At 42.6% G+C, this 19,997-nt stretch overlaps 1 protein-coding gene across 1 annotated transcript; it reads left to right on the top strand.

The window, feature by feature from the left end:
* Positions 1 to 212: 212 nt before the first annotated feature.
* Positions 213 to 18,735, top strand: oprd1a (opioid receptor, delta 1a). Its single transcript, XM_012831454.2, has 3 exons — positions 213 to 1,038; positions 13,420 to 13,775; positions 14,340 to 18,735. The coding sequence occupies exons 1-3, from the start codon at positions 803 to 805 to the stop codon at positions 14,870 to 14,872; spliced, it is 1,125 nt and encodes a 374-aa protein (XP_012686908.1). The 5' UTR covers positions 213 to 802; the 3' UTR covers positions 14,873 to 18,735.
* The last annotated feature ends 1,262 nt before the right edge of the window (positions 18,736 to 19,997 follow it).

The raw sequence follows: 19,997 nt of genomic DNA, 5'->3' as shown, positions 1-19,997 counted from the left end.
GAAGCGCAATTTCACAATACACTGAAGTTGATTCTACGTTCCTGTTGCCCCTAATTTCCATATATATATCATGTTCGCCCTTACATAATATCATTTGATGTCTTTACATCAAGCACAGCTGTGGCCCTACGTTATTAGATCGTATATTTCACATAAATGCTTGCCTATTCACCGCCCCCTAAATTCCTTTAGCTCTTTTCCCTCCTATAACTAGTGGCAGAGTGGTGTTATCTTTTTGTGAGATAAATTAATTTAATCCTGCGAGGGATAATCACATTTAGATAGAACATACATGTTGTTTTTTCTTCCTTGTGTGAGCTTTCCACTCAAGTTATCACCCGTGGCTTCGCGCAACTGCTTGGTTTTGTCGGAGCCAACAGCGCCGGTTTGACGTCGACAATCTGTCGTTTTCCCCCCAACCAAGAAATCTGGACGCACGTAGTACGGCAGCGTTTGGAGAGCTTACTGCCCGTTTGCCAACTCTCGCATATTTCCGAGTTATTCCTACGGCCATACTCCTGGTTACAGCAGACGTTAGAATAGTTACCTCCTTCGACTTACTCATAAGTTTGTATGTATTTTTCTAGTTTTTTGGTGGACGCTTCCCGCATTGCATTCACCAACCCTGACGCTTTTTCTTTCTGTTTCAAGTCATACGGCCAGTATGCTGTCCTGTTCAATCTAATTACACTCTGAAGTTATCCGCGCGTAAAGAAGGCGTTACTTGGAGAGGTTTGTGCATTGCTTGTAGCACCCGTTTTCAGCACCCAGGCGAGGGGACAGCGACCGTAGCGCACTGGAAATGGAGCCATCCACGGCACCCGGTGCTGATCTGTCCGATCTCTACTCAGTGATCCCATTCAATGTCACCTTCCCCGACGATACCATGGGGTTCGTGCCCGTTGGAAATTATACGGAGCCAAGCCCAACCAGAAGTCCTGTGGGAATCATAATAGCCATCTCCATAACGGCCCTCTACTCCGTGATCTGTGTGGTGGGACTGCTTGGAAATATACTCGTTATGTATGGTGTAGTAAGGTAACGGCTTGGCTTCTTTCTTTCGGTAAACTTGTTGTTATTGGCGTTATTTTGTGTAGGCTTACACTGGTAAACTGATTACAAAATCACATTTAATTACACAATACATGTTTTCTAACAGTATATAACAAACTGACATCAACAGATTTGTTCTGTTGAGATCTCTTTAGAAGCAAATATCTAGATCATATCAGTACTGAGCGGTTGTAACCGGATGTATTAAATCATTTGGCGCAAGTTTGTCTCAAAGTGGTTACAGTCAAACGAAATTCCCTCGCAGAAGATATCAAGAAAATCACAAATTCTGCATTCCACAACAACAAAAATACCGTGATTTATGTAAGAGTGTGGAGGCACTAGTTCATGCACATTTCTCTTCCACATATGCAGGTTCATGCACTGAACTCTGCTGTTAGCCAGAAGAGTGAGAGCGAGGTGTGTGTGTGTGTGTGTGTGTGTGAGGAGGGGTATTTCAGGTTTCTATTAAAGGTCTTTGGGTTGATTTTACACTGCGTTTGCCTTTCTTTGCAAAATACCGCTAATAAGACACGTGATTGTCTATACAAGTACATGTCAGGAAAGCCGTGAGTGCTGAACCCAGCGCTAGTCCTAGACAGGTGAGGAGAGGGGATTTAATGTCAATGTACAAATTAACTTACTTTATTCCTGATCTCCAGATATAGATCTACCATGTGATGTATTTGCACACATGAAATATTGCTGAGTTCTGGGGCACATCATCAGCGGATGAGAGATAGTGACTAGTAGTGTGCCCCTCCAGCCCCTGGCGAGAGGGAAAGGGAGGGGGGAAGGGTTACCCAAAGAACTGTTGGACTCCGATGTGACCTGAATGAACTGGAGACAAACTGCAAAACCCCAGTGAAGAAATTATGATAGAGTGACTTTGCATCCCTGTGCAACCCCCTTCACTCAGATACATTCTTTGCTGTCTATGCTAAAATCTCTCTCTCTCCCTCTCTCTCTCTTTCTCTCCCCCTCTCATTTGTTTTGCCTGCTGGGAACATTGATGCATGGGTCAAGCTGAAATGATCAAAATACAAATTTACAAGAGGACAATTTCTCGCTTCTACTGCTTCTAGGGAGAGCCTGGAGTTGCCATGACAATAGGAATGGCTGGCCACTGGCAGTGTGGTGATGATTTGGTGTGAGCAGTTTTCATCTGTATTAAACATGCTAATTGAACCTTAATGGATGATGCCACGTGTGTCCTCGGTGGCTGATCCTATGCGTAAATTACTTTTCCGCCACAGCTATCAACAGTTTATGCATTCAGTGGCATCATTTTAATTATATTAAGGGCTTGTGTGATTTAATTAAAGTTAGCGTGAGTGTGGTAAACACAAAGTCATTTGAGATGCATGGAGATGTTTTGATGGGAAGCTCTGTTAGTTATTGTTGAAATTCTGACTATGTGTTGGCAAAATCGGCATGTAATGTTCAAGCAATGCGTTTATCAGGGGGAAAAGAGTCTTTTATGTGGATGGGAGACATAAAGCTCCAAAATTGCTCTCATAAAGAAAGCAATTTCTTATCTAATTTCAGATAAACCTTAGATGGGTTAAGGGATATTACTATGGAAGAGAATAGTATTGTCCATCTCCCTATACAAAATACAACGAATCATTCAGACTTTACACAATGCCAAACCCACACACAAACGCATAAACACCCAACACAAAAGCTGGTCAGAAACAGAACCCTCATTCAAACACAACACTACTTAATATACTTTAAAAAAAAAAAATCCAATACACAGCCCTCAATTATACTCAATCCCAGCCACACACACATGCCACAGGAAACCACTCAACTGAACACAACACCTAACATAGCTACAAACATCCCTCAAAATTACAAAATAAACCAACGTCACAAGTTAATCAATACTTGATCTTCACGTAGACTAGAATAGCACATATGAGTGAAGCATTTAATAATCCAGCAGAACTGAAACATCATGAAAAACATTATCCAATGCAAAATCCTTCAATTCATAATCTGCTATTTTCCATCTTCCACTCATGCCATGGCTGAACAAAGATATCCATTCCACACAACACTCAACCTTCAAACACAAGACATAACCTTCATTCAAATACAGCACCCAATCTTCTATTCAACACAGTCTTTTCCAACACATCCCTCCCACCATGTTTCACTAGACAGGAAACAGAATAAGACCCTAAACATAAAATAACTCAACAAAAGCAAATCTGATCTGATAAAAAAAGTTCTAAAAAAAATCCCACACATCTTAAATTTGAAAAAAAAAACAGCGTAAAAAAATGCCATGAAGGTCAGTTGGCTTCAAAAGAGCTTTCATACCTATTGGCCACCATAAAAAAACAGCCAAGATTAGCCAGACTCCTGAGGTACATGACATTATGTAGATAAGCCATATATCTACGACCTTGGCTAAATACTGACCTGACGAAACAAGAATGTCTATAGCAACATGCATGAATATAAACACTCCTTTTATTTCCATTGAGAAGAACCACTCATTGTGCACAATAAGACTCTCTCTCCATCTCAGAAGGCCTTCTAGCACAGACACAGAAGGAAAAGAAATGATTGATTTTTGTTACACTGCACTTGCACCATCTGACACCTGATTCAGTGAAAAGGTTTAAAAATAAAGACGCAAGAAGTAAATGTCACAAGAAGTCATGCATATTTTGCTGTGGGTGAGAAAAGTGTCGAGTCCTTTTAGTCCTCTGGTTTGAAATGAGGCTGTGTGTGTGCGTGTCTGTGTGTGTGTGTGTGTGTGTGTGGTGGCAAGTGTGATAGGAAGTATGTGTATGTGTTTACATCGGCATGTGTACCAGTGAGAGTAGTGTATGTGTGTGTGTCTGTGTGTGTGTGTGTGTGTGTGTGTGTGTGTGTGTGTGTGTGTGTGTGTGTGTGTGTGTGTGTGTGTGTGTGTGTGCGTGTGTGCGCGTGTGAGTGTGTGTACATAGTTTCGTCAGCACGGATATGCATGAGAGTCAGTCTGAGTGTGCCTGTGTGTGTGTGCGTGTGTGCTTTTATCAGTGCGTGTAAGCATGAGTGCCAGTATGAGTGTGTGTGTGTGTGTGTATCTGACTCACCAAGGCACGCTGTGTCTCCCTCTGTGTCCCCCGCCTTAATCAGCAGTGTGTGTGATTTCTGCTCAGTCCCCCCCGCCCCCGCCCACCCCAAAGACCTCGAAGCTCAGCTGAGGCCAAAGCTGCCCTTCTCTGGCCACTACAGCAGGACCAGAGGCCATCACAGGGCTGTTTGAATTTCATTTTTCTTATTCTGAAATCTCCTTCACTTCATCTTAAGTGTCCTTGGCTGCAAAAGTGCCCTGAGGTACTTAAGTGTCTTTAGTAAATTCAGTAAATTATTAATGAAGGATTTAGTGCCCTGTGCTTATTATGTGAGAACATATTCTCAGAAATATCCGTGTCGCAATGAGGGTTAGTGAGAAATACATGGAAGTAGGTACCAAAATGAACTGAACATTAAATTCAAACCCTTAAATAATTAATCAATTAAGGAAAATGAATCACGGGAAAGCACACAGCAAGAGGCAGTGGTGTGTAGAAAATGTGTCACTGCTCGATGGGTTGTTGAACAACAATGGTATACTTTTCATATATCACTTGCCTTGAGTGTATTATTGCCTTTATGAAACAGCTGCAAGCATTTATTACACATTTTACCAGCAATTTCAAGTGGTATGGAGACTGTATTTTCCCACCATGTTTATGGATGCTAGGGATAAACTGAGCTTGTTATTTCCATTTGAATGCATGCCACTCCATGGTTAGCTCCAGAGCCTTGTTAGTTCCATTGATATTTTGCTAGCAGGTTGTTTGCTAGTGAGTCAATAGAGCTATTGGAATTCCAAATCAAGTGACATTTGCAATTAACAGTGTTAGAAACTAATGTATATAACCTTCTATATCTACAGTATACTGTATCAGGACATTGAATACAAATGTCAAGGACAAAACATCTATCCAGGTTCTATTTAATATCTCTCATGTCCAACCTGTTTACATAATAACTACAACCTATACATCACTGTAATAATATGCACTCTGGGAAAGAACACTGTATCGAGCAGTTCTCAAATGCTGTTTGGATTTCCTTATGCTGGCAAGAGCTGTTTGGAAGAGTGTGTGAAATCGCTTCACAGACTCTTCAAAATCTATGATAAGAATTCTATTGTTCACACTATATCGTACTCATCACAGGAACAACATATCACCGCTTGTAGACTGTGCATACAACAAAGGGAACACATCCCAAAAAGTCACATGTATTAATATAGCACATTTACAGGAGTTGCCTGGAGTTGCCACACTGCAAAACAACAGTATGTAGTAAAGGTAATTAGTTTTATACTATATATTGAACATTCAGTTCTTAGGTTTGTCAGTCATGGCTTCAGGTTTATTCTTGAACAAATGGCGGCCGATCACTGTGAGACAGAGACTTGAAGATCCACCCTCCCTCACAGAGTTTCACCTCAACATATCTAAATTATCCATTGTAGGATTTGCCCTTAAATGCTGAGTTTAGGGGTGTTACCGTCTATTCAAATAGGCCCTGGGGACAAGGCTCTTTGTGTTGACCTGGGGGGGAAGGTCAGAGCTATTATCACACCTCACTCCCCAGGTCAGCCCAAGGTATATTCACCCAGGAATGCTTATATGCTAGTTAAATCCAAATAAAAGTAACATTTATAACTAGGTATAAGAAACATTGAATTATTGACTATGGCATATTCTTATTAACTATAAAATCTTAAATGCCGGTCCCTTCAGTAGTTTTTTCAGATTTTTAAGGTATATGTTTGTAGCCAACAGGTTTTTGTATAATCCTGAACCTCATTTTCCACACACCTGTCATTCCCACTAGCTACCCAGAGTATGCATTATGTAGCATTGTGATCTGGGTTGAAAACCCTGCAATATGTAAGACAGCTCTTTGTCTCATATGCTGGTGTTTACTGTGACGGGGGGTTTGTGTACATGTAAGACTCCTCTGTGTGGCTTTGTGAGAGACTGCATCATTACAAAATGGCCCTCCCATGCAGTCAGTACAAGTCTTTCATCTCATTGGTCTCCCAGACTTGGAAAATATATCTATTTCTTGAAGAATTCTTCACACTTTATTTCAATAGTCCATCATAAAGGATCAACAGCCCCTCCATTTATAATGAAGAATGCAATCAGGATTACATTGCTTTCCGTGATTGTATATTTGTGCACTAACAAGACTCTTGTATGCGATTTCGTGAGAGATTTTATCATATAAAAAACAACCCTCGGTATGACCACCTTTCTGTGGAGCTCTGTGAGTATGTCTATGTCAGTTTCCGATCAATGCAATCACAAATACGCAGACTGGACGAAGCCTTTGTTATAAACAGGCTGTGAATAAAGCATTCGTGATCAATCTTCTTCATCTGGACGTCCGCTTGGATCGGGCGCTAACGCCAGACTAGCCTGGTATAACCAGACCCAAATTCACTTTGTGATTAGACAGGGTCTGGCTATGCTCCACTGGGGATTGTTTCCAGTTGCTGTATCCTTAGGGCGTAGACTTTGGGTTCATTTTGGAATTATTGGTCCAGCCTTTAACCAATTGTCATTGACCACTATGGGACTGCAATACTTCCTACTTCACCACTAACAGAGCCAGCCGCTTGCCAAATCCCTTTGGCAGTAAGGAAACAATGTCTTTACCCTTGATGTACACATTTTCACAGTTGTCTTGCTCCAGCTTCAATTCTTCAACGTTTGCTAGCGTTTCCACTACGGATTGTATCGCTTTCTCTAACTCTAGCACTGCCGTCATTGTTGTTACTACATTCCAAAACAAATGCTTCACCTCAACATCATCGCACTAAGCCACCCTACTGGTTGCTGATTGATCCTCCCTTCAGAGTGGCTTAAAGATTTATCTTGTGAGCCAAATTTTGAGTCCATTCTATTTTTGAGTGAGTCAAAATAATTGTTGGGGCGCCGCTACCAGAGAGCAACGTGTTTCTTCCATTGCTTTACATCACCAAACTGGGCCTTATGCTGAGCAGTAGATTAGTGAGAGGCCCAAGGTTGAAGTCTGCAACCCAGCTTCACTGTGATAGTGGTTCATGAGGTAGAGGAGTCGTTCAGCAATCGGAAGGTTGCAAGTTCAATCCTGACTCCTCCTCACCAAGTTACAAGGTTTCCTTGACCAAGACACTGAAGAACGCTCCCATTGTGGACCTTAGAAAGTAGCCTCGGCCATCGGTGTGTGAATGGGTAGCTGTCTGAGGCATTAATCTGTGAAACGTTTTTGAGTGCTCTATGAACAGAGTATATAGTGCTCTATAAATGCTCTGCATTCAAACCCTGTAGAGTGGCTCGGTCCACTCTTTTACCGTCTGTGGTTGAGACACGGCAGCGCCAGAGGAGTGACTGAGGTGGTGAGTGGGTGGGTGGGTAAACGTGAGACTCTGATGTGCTACCTCATTACTGAACCATAGACCCGTACCTCGCGGGGAGGCCACAGGTTTACATTTAATTTCATTACTCATCATAATATTTTCTTGATTAACATTGCAATTACTGAGGTCTCCATTTAAATCCATAAACTAAATGAGGTGTTATTACATGAATGAATTCCCACCTAAATAGAGTAGTCTACAGTACTATAGTGCAAAAGAAAGACACGACTGATAAGAAGGAAAAGCTTCAGTTATTTTACCAAACTGTGAAATGAATAAGGCCTACTTTATGTCAAACTCTGTGGAAATCACAGCCAATACTAACCTAGATAAAAGGCCTACCACCCTGCAGATGTTGAAATCTGTTAACATTCTCCATTAACAAATCCTGTTTATAAGGTGTGACAATTTGCTGTCACGAAACAAAATGGTATGAATGTTTTGTTGTTTAAACACCATGGCATAGGCAACACAATCATGAATGATTAATGAAGCATTTGAAGATCTTTTCCTGGCTTGACTGATTATTTATTTGTATTCATACCATAGACAGAAGACCCATCTCTAAAAAGACTTCCGCATAGGGTGCTCTTGTGTTTCCTCGCTCATCTGTCCTCTGTTCTCACTCCTCGTCTCCTCTGGCAGCAATTAGACATATGAAACATTCCTCTGGCGTCGATTTCCGAGACATGGAGGACCAAGGAACAGAGGACAGAGGAAGCATACAAATAGGGGGTTTGAGATGTGCCCAATGTGTATTGAGAGATGCAGACTTCTCTGCAAAATCGACTGTAACTCGCTCATGGAATTTGGTTTGTTATAAATGTGAGAAATTGAGCAGGATGTTGGTTACTTCATACTTACTTTATTGGAATTAAATGCAGTCACTGGGGGCCGATCTAATCCGCTATGCCAAAACATTCACCTTCTGAAGAGCCAGAACTTCCTCTGGGACATGCAGGCTCAGATCTATGAATTACCAACATCAAGTGTAAATTATTTCGAATTCCAGATTTTTTCCGAATTTCTCCAAAAATGTAGATGGGCAAGAAAATGACACCCAATGTCTGAATATTATGAAGATGAATATGAATTTATTGATCCATAAATGAGCTCTGGGTTATGTTCTATTTTACCTTTACCAACGATGATTCAGGCATAGAATTCAAACGTTAGGTTGCAACTTGCCCCTTTATGCAGACCGGAACTGTCCCACTTTTTCTTCCATAGACATGCATAGCCATGAAGTATCTTATTTCACCTTTCTAAAATCTTAACGAGTACGAGTATTTCCAAGTATTTTCCTGTCAACCCCCTTTGATTGGTCTTGCCTCCGCTCATTGAAGTTAAATTACAACACCATTCAAGATACAAAATTACAACACAGCTGTATTTTACTGATGTTTAGTTATGTATTGACAACCCGCTCAAAGTGGAGAATTATTCGGGGCTAAAGTCTTTTTGGGGCTACAGCCCTTAATGCTCAGGCCAGGTGACGCACCTGAATATTTCACAAAATATATTTACAGATTTTGATAGTGACAGAGGAGGTGCTGGATCCAATCAAATATGTGCCGTTCCCTATCTGGGAGGTCCCGGAGTGGGACTTCAATATGCCCCTGCACAAATTACGCCCTAATGCCACTCCTGTTTAATATTACCCTCCGGTTTATATGGTAGTTGGTTATGAAGTATTGTTTACATGGTTATGGTAGTGTTTGTAGATGAAAAACAAAGACATGGGGAAAGCAAAGCTTCAGAACAATAACATCAAAACAATAACAATGGTCCATTCTGCATTCAGCACACCAGGCATGAAAGATTGACCTAATTTATTTTATGTGTAACAGAAACAAATACCTTGCAAAATATTATTTCTTTGTTTGTTTTCTTCTTTTCTTCCTTTCGTTTGCCTTTTCTTGTCCCATTCATCCCCACGGCGAAGCCTTTAGCATCCTACTGTTTTGTCATTCTGCATTCGTCAGTCTCCTGTTTTGTCATTAAGAGTCATTCATCACAGCTCAGCTTGCAGCCCTTACGACACAAAGCAAGAAAACACCCACATCTGCTATCCTACACAGGAAAATACACTCATCTACACTGTAACACAAGAAAACACACACACACATCTACACTGTAAACACAGGAAAACACACATACACACACACACGCACACTTGGTCACACTTGGCGTTGCGCACGCACACAAACACACTACTCTCACTGGTTCTCATGTACACATGCTGATGTAAACACACACACACACATACTTCTTCTGCTTCATCTTTACACTCTAAAACAATAAAACACACATGCACACATAGTAAAGGGTTGTGGCAATTGAATGAATTTCCAGATTCACAGAAAACCACTGAGGAACTGTCTTTGCAAATGAACCAGACGAACTTCTTAGTATATCTCTGCACGTATCTCCCCTGAACAGACAGCACCAGCCCAGTATCTGTGTGTCTAGTCAGGGCCTGCCACCTCTCCTGCCCCAAACTGAGCGACATCCCCTGAGATGAAGGATACGCTGTGTGCTGTCACCGTGCCTATCTGCTGGGCTGGTATAGTCTGCAGCAACAACCCCCCCCCCCCCCCTCCTGCTCCATGCAATGTGTTACACAACCAGTCTGACTATCCATGGCAAACACTTGCTGACATTGCAGGGATGGTGATGTAACAGTCCAGGAGCATTTCCTAGCCCATCTAGAAAGAACGGTCCCGAACCCCATGCACCCTCAAAAAGCCATTGCTGCAGATGCTTTATATTATTTACAGATATTATTATGTTTCACAAACTCTGCATAACTGGAACTACATACATGTCACAAATGGCCTGTTGTCAGTGTATAGAGGCATTTAAAAAGCAAACCAAAGACAAATCCAACACATGGCTTGATTGGCACTGAGCATTGTAGGAATAGCGTCTACAGATACGCCTTTTTTTAGGTGCCAGTCAAACCCATCAAACAGCCTGGCACTGAATCTTTTTTTTCTGTTTTTTTTAATCTCTTGGGAGACCAGCAGCCTGCCTAGCTCACAAATGAGCCCCAGGGCGCCCACTCCGACAAGCTTGTGTGACCCACATGGTGACATGATATCATTGAAGTCACGTGCAAATGAGCAATAGAAAACTGATTGCCCAAATGTCACCACTGTTTTTTGTGTGCAAACGGCCCGTGCTGCCCCCGGCCAAGATGCTGACCTGGGCTGCCGTCCTGCCGTCCTGCCGTCCTGCCATCCTGCCCATGTCGCTAATACCTAAATCTGCCACCGCATTGCCCAGTGAACGAGTCAGAGAGAGGCAGAGAGAGGCAGAGGGACAAAAGCTCAGTCAACAGGAAGAGAACAAAAAATAAAAAAATAAAACATTATTCATGTTGAATCATTCCTGGGCCTTTTAACTCTGCTGGAATGTTTTTTTTTCTCAGCATTTGTTGAATGTCCTAACGTAACATACTGCGGCTGAGCACACAGTGACAATATACAGTTTAAACGTCATACGCACATGCAACAAAGTTAATAAATACATCAAGATTTCACTAAAAAAGAGCAATAACATGACACAGACATTGAACACAGAGGCATCAGCTGAGTATTGCAAACAGGGAATTAGTCTGTCTGTCTGGCGGTCTGGCACTTAAAATGCTATATCATCTTTCATGTTCATTAAGGCCCTAACATGACTGTAATGGCCCCCCTATTTGAAAGATAGCAAGATGGTGCTAAAAAGCTGAACTTAATGGCACACCGAGGCATTAGCGAAGCCAATGTAAGTGTGTCGTTCTGCAGGTCCTGGAATTACTGTAATAGGCCTTTTTTGTGATCTGCAGCTTGGTGCCAGTGCTTCAAACCGCCTGACAGTTTGAGGGATAGGCAAGCCCGGGGGTTGGTCCATTCATCAGTCAGCCCACCAACCCCCACCCGAAACACACACACAAACACACACACACACACACACACGCACACACATACACACACACACACATACACGCACGCACGCACGCACACACACGCACGCACGCACGCACGCACACACACGCACGCACGCACGCACACACGCACGCACACACACACACAAACACACACACACACACACACACACACACGCGCACACACACACACACACACACGCACACACACGCATGCACACCTCTCTCTCCTTTGATTAGGCAGGTATTTATCCCGGCATGAGCCCTGACCTCCGCTGCTGATGCAGTGCGCTGTGGGACGATCAACAGGCAGGTCTTCCTTCATAGGCAGGGCTGAAGGTGGTCAATTTATTGGCTGTGAATAATTGTGACTGAAAGTCAATGGGAGCAAAAGTGCAAATTCAGATGTTTTTTTAACACTTGGGAATGATCTCTTCCTGGTACTGGGCATCGTAAAGCCCCCTGAGCTCTCAGCTCTCCCCCTGCCTGCCTGCATGTGTTTGTGTGGACCCTGTGCGGTCAGCAGATCTGTCTCAAGGCCCCGTGAATCATAAACGACTTTACAGGGTCGTCCGGACCTGATTGTTATTGCTGCTCCCTCAAGGAAGCGAGTGAGCGATCGCAGGCAGGGGCAGGGTAACGTCTGTGGAAAAGGAGACGGGCGAGGGAATAAAACAGTCACTCACACTTATCACCTTTCGGCTGCTTCCTGCTGCACCAGCCACAGTGAGAATTGCAGAGAAGAGAAGGAGACCGTAATGGACATAGGTAGAACAAGGTAGACATAGAAAAAGAAAGAGAAGACAGAGAGATGGAGGCATAGAATAGATAGATAGATAGATCGACTGAGTGAGAGAAATGTATAGAGGTTAAAGATAAGAAAGAGGCAGGGAGAAAGAGAAGGTGACGCAGAACAAAGAGACAGATAGAGAGAGAGATGAGTGGAGGCACAGAGAATAAAACAGTTGAAAATAGTTGAAAACTGGCAGTGGGTAAACAAATTACAGTATTGAAGCATCCTCTCCCCACACACCACCCTTTGATGCCCCAAAGAGCATCAATGAAAGAAGCCTGTGACACAGAACACTCGCTTAAATGGGCAGAAGTCGCAATATGTGTGACCTGCATTGAAGCATGAAGCACTCAACAAACACTGCTGTTGCAGGCCCACAAAAACAAAACAATAACACCCAGGGACGCTCTGAGGAACTGGGGCAAGATCTGGGCTAGGCTATCCTCCCTTCCAGTGGCTTTACATATTAGTGTGGATATTCACTCACCCCGTTGGACACACTTAAAATACTTTCATGAAAATCCTTGGAGATAATCTCTGTAACTAGAGCCAGAGCTGTGAAAACAAGAAACGCAGAAGACACACTTCCTGTTCTGGTCAACGGATTTAATCTTTTTAGTGACTCTCGTAAGCTTAGCGTAGCTCAGCGTGTTTGTAAGCAAATCAAAGCTGCATGTTTGTCAGTTTGTCAGTTCAGCGAAAACCGTAACCCCTAAGATCTGTATTACAAAAATCAGTGTGCGGATATCAAATGTGAAATATGTTAGTATCATTACTTCATCTGCAGGGCTATAAAATAAGCACATCTCATGTCAATGCCAGGTTCAGAAGAACTGGAGTTACATTTATATTTTCTGATTTAGCAGTTGATTTTATTGATTTTAACTTTCACTACAGGCTTTTTTTACCCAAGACCTAAGTGTCAGAAATGAGAAACGTCTGTCTCTCAGTGTTGGGCTATAGAGGGCCCTTATATAAGATGGAGTAGTAAACTAATCATAATGTCTCCAGATGATGGGGGTTTTGTGCAAATATTGTGCTTTTGTGCATTTTGAGGAATTGCTTGGTCATCCTTTTCAGCCAGAGAACAATGACATTCAACCCTCCCCTCTATGTGTGTGTGTGTGTGTGTGTGTGTGTGTGTGTGTGTGTGTTTGTGTGTGTGTGCAGGTACACCAAGATGAAGACGGCCACCAACATCTACATCTTCAACCTGGCGCTGGCCGACGCCCTGGCCACCAGCACGCTCCCCTTCCAGAGTGCCAAGTACCTGATGAACACCTGGCCGTTCGGCGAGCCTCTGTGCAAGGTGGTGATCGCCATCGACTACTACAACATGTTCACCAGCATCTTCACACTTACCATGATGAGCGTGGACCGCTACATCGCTGTGTGTCACCCCGTGCGCGCTCTGGGGTTCCGCACGCCCGTCAATGCCAAAATCATCAATGTGTGCATCTGGATGCTCTCATCCGCCGTTGGCGTGCCCATCATGGTCATGGCCGTAACCAAGGTGACAGACAACGGTGAGTGAGAGAGAAATTGAGTGGTGTCTGGTGGCGGTGATGTTTGTTTGTCGGGGGCATGTTGTTAGTCACTGATGGAGACAAAATATAATGAAAGAAAAAGAGGAACGAGACTGTAAACAAACAAAAAGAGTAGCACTCAGAAATAGTCATTGAATTGAGTGTCACAGTACTTGCATTATTGAGACTGCTGGCTGCTATTTTCATGAACTAAGCACAAAAAAAATTAATGCATCAATTTGGAGTTTTGTCCTTTCTGAACTGAAATAAAAGATTATATATTTATTATTTTCTCTGAAAAAGCTTATTTCTCTCTTTTGATGTGTGAAATAGAGCCAAAAAAGCATGAAAAAGTCAATATTGTTGCTCTCCTTTGAAGCTCACATCATTGTCTTATCTCTCCTTATTCTATTGGCGGATCCCAACTACCCGGTGTTTACAACCGATTCCATCCCTATCATCATTCATTAACATTTTATGCAATCATGGTTTTCTCTCTGAACAGTATTTTCTCTGCGCAACAGCTGCTATTAAACTCATAACCCTCGTCAACTCTCTCCACAGGAAGAATTGTCTGCACCCTGAAGTTCCCTGACCCAGACTGGTACTGGGACACGGTGACAAAGATCTGCGTGTTCATTTTTGCGTTCGTGGTTCCCGTCCTAGTCATCACCATCTGCTACGGCCTGATGATCCTGCGCTTGCGGGGCGTGCGCCTGCTCTCCGGTTCTAAGGAGAAGGACCGGAACATGCGCCGGATCACCCGCATGGTCCTGGTGGTGGTGGCGGCCTTCATCATCTGCTGGACACCCATCCACATCTTCATCATCGTCAAGACGCTGGTGGACATCGACCAGAGGAACCCCTTCGTCATTGCCAGCTGGCACCTGTGCATCGCCCTGGGCTACACCAACAGCAGCCTCAACCCCGTGCTCTACGCCTTCCTGGATGAGAACTTTAAGAGGTGCTTCCGTGACTTCTGCCTGCCGTTCCGCACCCGCGTGCAAAGCAACAGCCAGTCCCGGGCACTGAACGCCAACACCCGGGAGCCTGTGTCCGTCTGCGCCCCTTCAGAGGCCGGGAAGAAACCGGTATGACTAGGCATGGACCGGATCCCCTACGGGTCCCGCTCCAGAAGAGTCCAACAGGACCTGCATTCTGAGGTCACTCAGATCTCCACCACTGAGTTTTAACAACCCGCCACTAAGGGGGGGGGGGGGGGTGAAGTCAGATATCTGCTGCGTCATCAGAAATGTCATGCCTGCGGCAAACGAAAAAATCTGCTGAGTCATTCTACCTAACAAATGAGCGCGAGTACATATATGTCAACTTGATCATCACATCATGGATGACAGAACAGCATCACCAGCCATAAGACTGTTTGTAAACGTCCCCCAAAGGAGACAGACGAGTCTTTGAAGCTAATTTAGACGGAGAACATTTTCATTCTCTTTTTTTTCTTTTGTTAGTACTGGTTAAAAGGATGGTGTTAGTTTGGGTCTACACAGAATAGTCCTAGTCTTACAGTAGCAACCTTCAAAACATTTTGGTAAGATATTGTGCTAGTTGACGGAGTTTTGCCTTTTTCTTTTTTTACTACATCAACCATTTTCAGTGTCTTACTCAGTGCAATGAGTCATGTTGTGAATGAAACATTCAAAGCAGGACGAGATCAATTAATGGTCAATCTACAATTTTCTTGAAGGACACAAGAGTAACCAGAAGAGAAAAATCTTTAAATCGGAGAAGCAGAGACTTAGCACTGATAGGCTGCTGTCACAGTCAGTGGCTATCAAAGGTTCAAGTGTTCCTTTGGGGACAGTGAACTCCCAGGACACCATGCTAAAGACAACTGGCAGTGACTGCACGCCTTGTAGGAAATCTCAGTGACATGGCAGGCTTCAGTCCCAGAGGAAGAATCTTTTGCTCTTGTCGGAGATTGCACTTCAGATTGCAACCCCCCCCTTAAACCACCGAAGCACTGAAGCATGAAGCAGAGGGCGGGGAATCCTTTGTGACAGTCACATTATAGGTGCAGCCCTCCTGCTCTCAGTGAAGAACAAACCCTAAACGCCGTCTCACATCTTTTCACAGGCAATGAAACGGGCGTGAGGACTGCCTCCGGCTCTTTTCCACGGGGGAAACCTTATTTCTCTCTCTCTCTCTCTCTCTCTCTCTTTCTCTCTCTCTCTCTCTCTCTCTCTCTCTCTCTCTCTTTCTCTTTTTCGCTTTAACATGTTCACTGACTCCAGCACAGCAGTTGTGAAGAGACCCCCTCTGGGGATAATCATTGGCAACTCTTCTACTTCACCTGTGATGGCTGACACAAAGACGCAAGGCCGAAAGGAATTTTATGGAGTCAGATTTGTTTATTAATTGACAAACAAATGTCACATGATTCACAAATAAATGTTACGCCATTCACAAATGTAAACACCGTTACATTCATCTACAGACTGTCACTCATTTGTGAACATCCCTGCATTTTCGTGTGGATGTTTGACACTTTCCTGACTCTGCTTTAGTCACAAAGACTGATTAGACAAAGAGGAAACCGCGACACATTTGATTTGGCTAAGTTCCATTCAATTGACCCTAACCCTAACCCTGAACCCTCGTGGAGCAAGCACAAAGGCGACCGAGGCAAGGAAAAACTCCCTCTTAACAGCAAGAAAACCTTGAACAGAACCTTGGCTCATGGAATTCATTTGTGAATCGTGTGACATTTATTTGTGAATTAAGAAACTAATCTGATTCCATGGAATTTGGCTTTCAAATCCTTCACTAAAAAACAAAGCTGTTTCATCTGACCTTTCTTCACCTACTCTAAGGTACCACTGGGATACTACACTATTGATTTATTTTCAAAGGAAGGAATGTTCTGAATGGTCAATGGAACAAGACCTGAAGCGATCTGAGAGATTTAATGATTTAATGATTTAAAGGACCTTGAATTCCTTGCAAATGTATGGTAACTCTTTAAAAAAGACCTTTCATGATAATGCCAAGGCGGATCTAAATGGCAAAAACATAGTAGGTGGTTTTCTTCAGACATTCAACTATGTGCAGCATTCACAAATAGTTGTTGGCTTCTTGCAGAACACAAACAGGCAGGCAGATAATTGCTGCCCATCCTTTTAGTATGAATGAAAGTCTGTCATGACGAATCTGTAGCACAAATGCTTTGGGGTGAGTTTAGGTCTGACAGACTGCATTAGGTCAGTTACGCTACCTTTAGCCACATCAATCATCAGCTAGTCATCAGCTACGCTACATCGTTAAAGTTGATCCAGTAGCCCGTCGCCAGAGGAAGCCCATAAGAATATACCGGCAAGCCAATAAGAATACACCGGCATAATTCATTACACAGATCAATCATTTTAAATTACCTTTAATATAATCTTAAATCCAAAACGTTGGTTTCTATCTGCCTCGAATTGATCAATTCAATAGTGTTCTGCTCTCAACCTGAAAGTGCATGAGCTGTGGTTGCACTCTAGTTCAAGTGAGGGTTTTCTCTGTGTTTTCTAAGACCAGTATAGCTTTAGGTATTGAAGATATGAAATAAGGAGGACAGTACTTATTGTGGTAGGAGGACCATTAGCTGCCAAATTTGACTGAATGTATTTTAACTATAATACGTCTGTGGAGCCAAATGAGAAAAAAAGCATTTTGACAGAAACGTGCGAAATCGATTGTATGTAGATATTTTTTACATTATCTTTCTATTGCTTCCTTTTGATTTAGGATCAAAAGTAGCTTCTGAAAAGTTTGGTATTTCAGGGTATGTTTTTCTGTCGTGCTTTCAGGTAATTGCTTGCTGGTTTTTTTTCGTGTTGATGTTTTAAAGCCACTGGCAGATGGAGCTTATGAAGATCTCCGATGACCCTAAAGAGGGAAACCTAAGGTCCTGTCCTCGCTAACTTGGGAAAATTTGAAAATGCATGATTATTTTTCTGTTTAGCCCTACCGTCCACACTAAATTGGCGTTTTCCAAAACCGAAAAACTATACTTTTCAAATGTGGACAATGAGTTTCGGAAACAATTACGGATGGTTGCCATGGAGACACAATCAACAACAAACACTTCTATTGCGTTTTAGCGTGGGCATAGAACATGTTTTACATAAAATCTGCATTTTCAGTTTGACCTGGCTTAGTGTGGACGTAGCCTTGGAGTTCTTTTGTGCTTTGCAAACATTCTGCATACTGAGGATGAGAGTCTTTTCAATGCTCCGAACAGTTCTGCTGCCAAATTGCCAAAGGACTTTTGGAACACAGATCATTGTTTTCTTCCCTTTTCTTCTATCGTGTGACATTTAGCAAACTTTTATAAAATATCTACAGCAATTACTGTATAGTGGCAACAGTGTTTTTTTCCTCCAGTTCTGTTCTAACACATGTGGAAGAAAAGGTGATCTGCCAAAATCAAGGACTCCATTAATTGCGGTTGCAGCTCCAACCAGTGGACTTCAGCTTATTGCCTTTCATTAACTAGTAGGCCTACTTTTATTTAACAAACGGACCGTTACTGCCTTATCTTTTCTTGCTTTCCTTTTGAAGAACTCCAACTGCATCATTATCTCTGTTCATGGCGATTTGTAACGTGTTTTTTTTCTCCATACAACTGGTCTTTCATCTTTTAAATGCAAAGATGCCTATAGTGCTCTATAACTTAGACCTACATTTTCTGCAATTATTAGGTGACACTTTGAAGGCTCATGCAAGAGAAAACATGCTGTTTATATTTCGCTTAACAATGCTATGCTGTAAATCCAGACTTGTGTTTGTGTAACTGTAGGAGGACAGTTGTGTTGTTTGGCTGTTGCTTTTCTGTGAGCCTGTGAGTCAGGCCGTTAGCCTTGTTTAGTGTTTATTTTTTGTATGTGTGTGGATGGACCTAAAAAACAACAAACAATAAAGCCAACACGCAAAGTTACTCAAAGATGTTATGTTTCCAGACATGAGTGTGGTCAGATTCTTTGTTTTTCCTCCCAGATGAGTACATGGTAAAATATTTTTTTACAGTAAGTGAAATCTATTTTTACTCCCAAATGAAATGTAAGGACCAAAGTGTGTTGTACCACTGAGGTCAACCGACTGAAACAGATCTAGCTACATGGTTTTCACATTATATATAAATCTTTAAAATAGATATAGATTTTTTCCTGTCCATCGATGTTGGTAGCCAAAGCACCATCAGTGAACACCAAATCATTTTCCAGTTGCAATGGAGAGAAACAGTCTTAGAACAAATAAGGCTTAGACAAGGCCTATGTCCAGCCATGGTGAAAAGAGTCTATTAGGGAAAAGTACCGGTAGACTTCTTGAAATGAGTCATGAAATTCAATCTTAACTGAATTTGAAATGGCCTCATCCACACCAGAGTTCTAAACTGCCCCCTGGCTTTCTGTCCTCATTGCACTCAATAAGTGTGTGTGTGTGTGTGTGTGTGTGTATGCCTGTGTCTGTGCGTGTGCATCATGGTGTATGTGTGTGTGTCTGTGGAATGATGTGGGGTTTCAGGTGAAGAGGGAATGAGTGTGTGCTTTGTGTGTGCACATGTTTGTGTGTTTTTTATGTGTTTTCTTCCTTTCTGTCTCTCTCTGAGTGTGTGTGTGTGTGTGTGTTTATGTGTTGTCTTTACACTTGCGTACACACCATTGTTCCTTACCAGAAAGACCTAAACCTACAGACTCACCGAGCCTTGGGGAGTTCCGCAGAACCACAGCCACAAGGGTTTCTATGGCAACTGTCCACATGACACTCTGCACACTTCCCAGATAAAGTTGAAGTGTTTATTTTTAATTAAGGATGTTTGTATCCTTCCTCCTGTTCTCTCTCGTTTTTTATGGTTTGGTCTTCAAAGCTGGATTATTAATTTGCCAAAGCGATGAATAGCCAATGAGAGGAGAATAGGAACCTTAAAGAAGACTAGAGAGAAATGAAATACAGCAAATGCACACAATTCGCACCAAAATATGCACAAAGCTGTTTCATCTGACCTTTTCTTCACCTTCTCTCAGGTACCCCTGGGATACTACACTATTGATTTATTTTCAAAGGAAGGAATGTTCTTAATGGTCAATGGAACAAAACCTGAAGCGATCTGAGAGATTTAATATTCAGAAACAAAAAAATGAAGGACCTTGAATTCCTTGCAAATGTACGGTAGCTCTTTAAAAAAGACCTTTTCCTGATAATGCCAAGGCGAATCTTAAT

Source organism: Clupea harengus, chromosome 19, assembly GCF_900700415.2.
Source record: "Clupea harengus chromosome 19, Ch_v2.0.2, whole genome shotgun sequence".
Classification (NCBI taxonomy): Eukaryota; Metazoa; Chordata; class Actinopteri; order Clupeiformes; family Clupeidae; genus Clupea; species Clupea harengus.
This window is presented reverse-complemented; position numbering and strand designations above follow the sequence as displayed.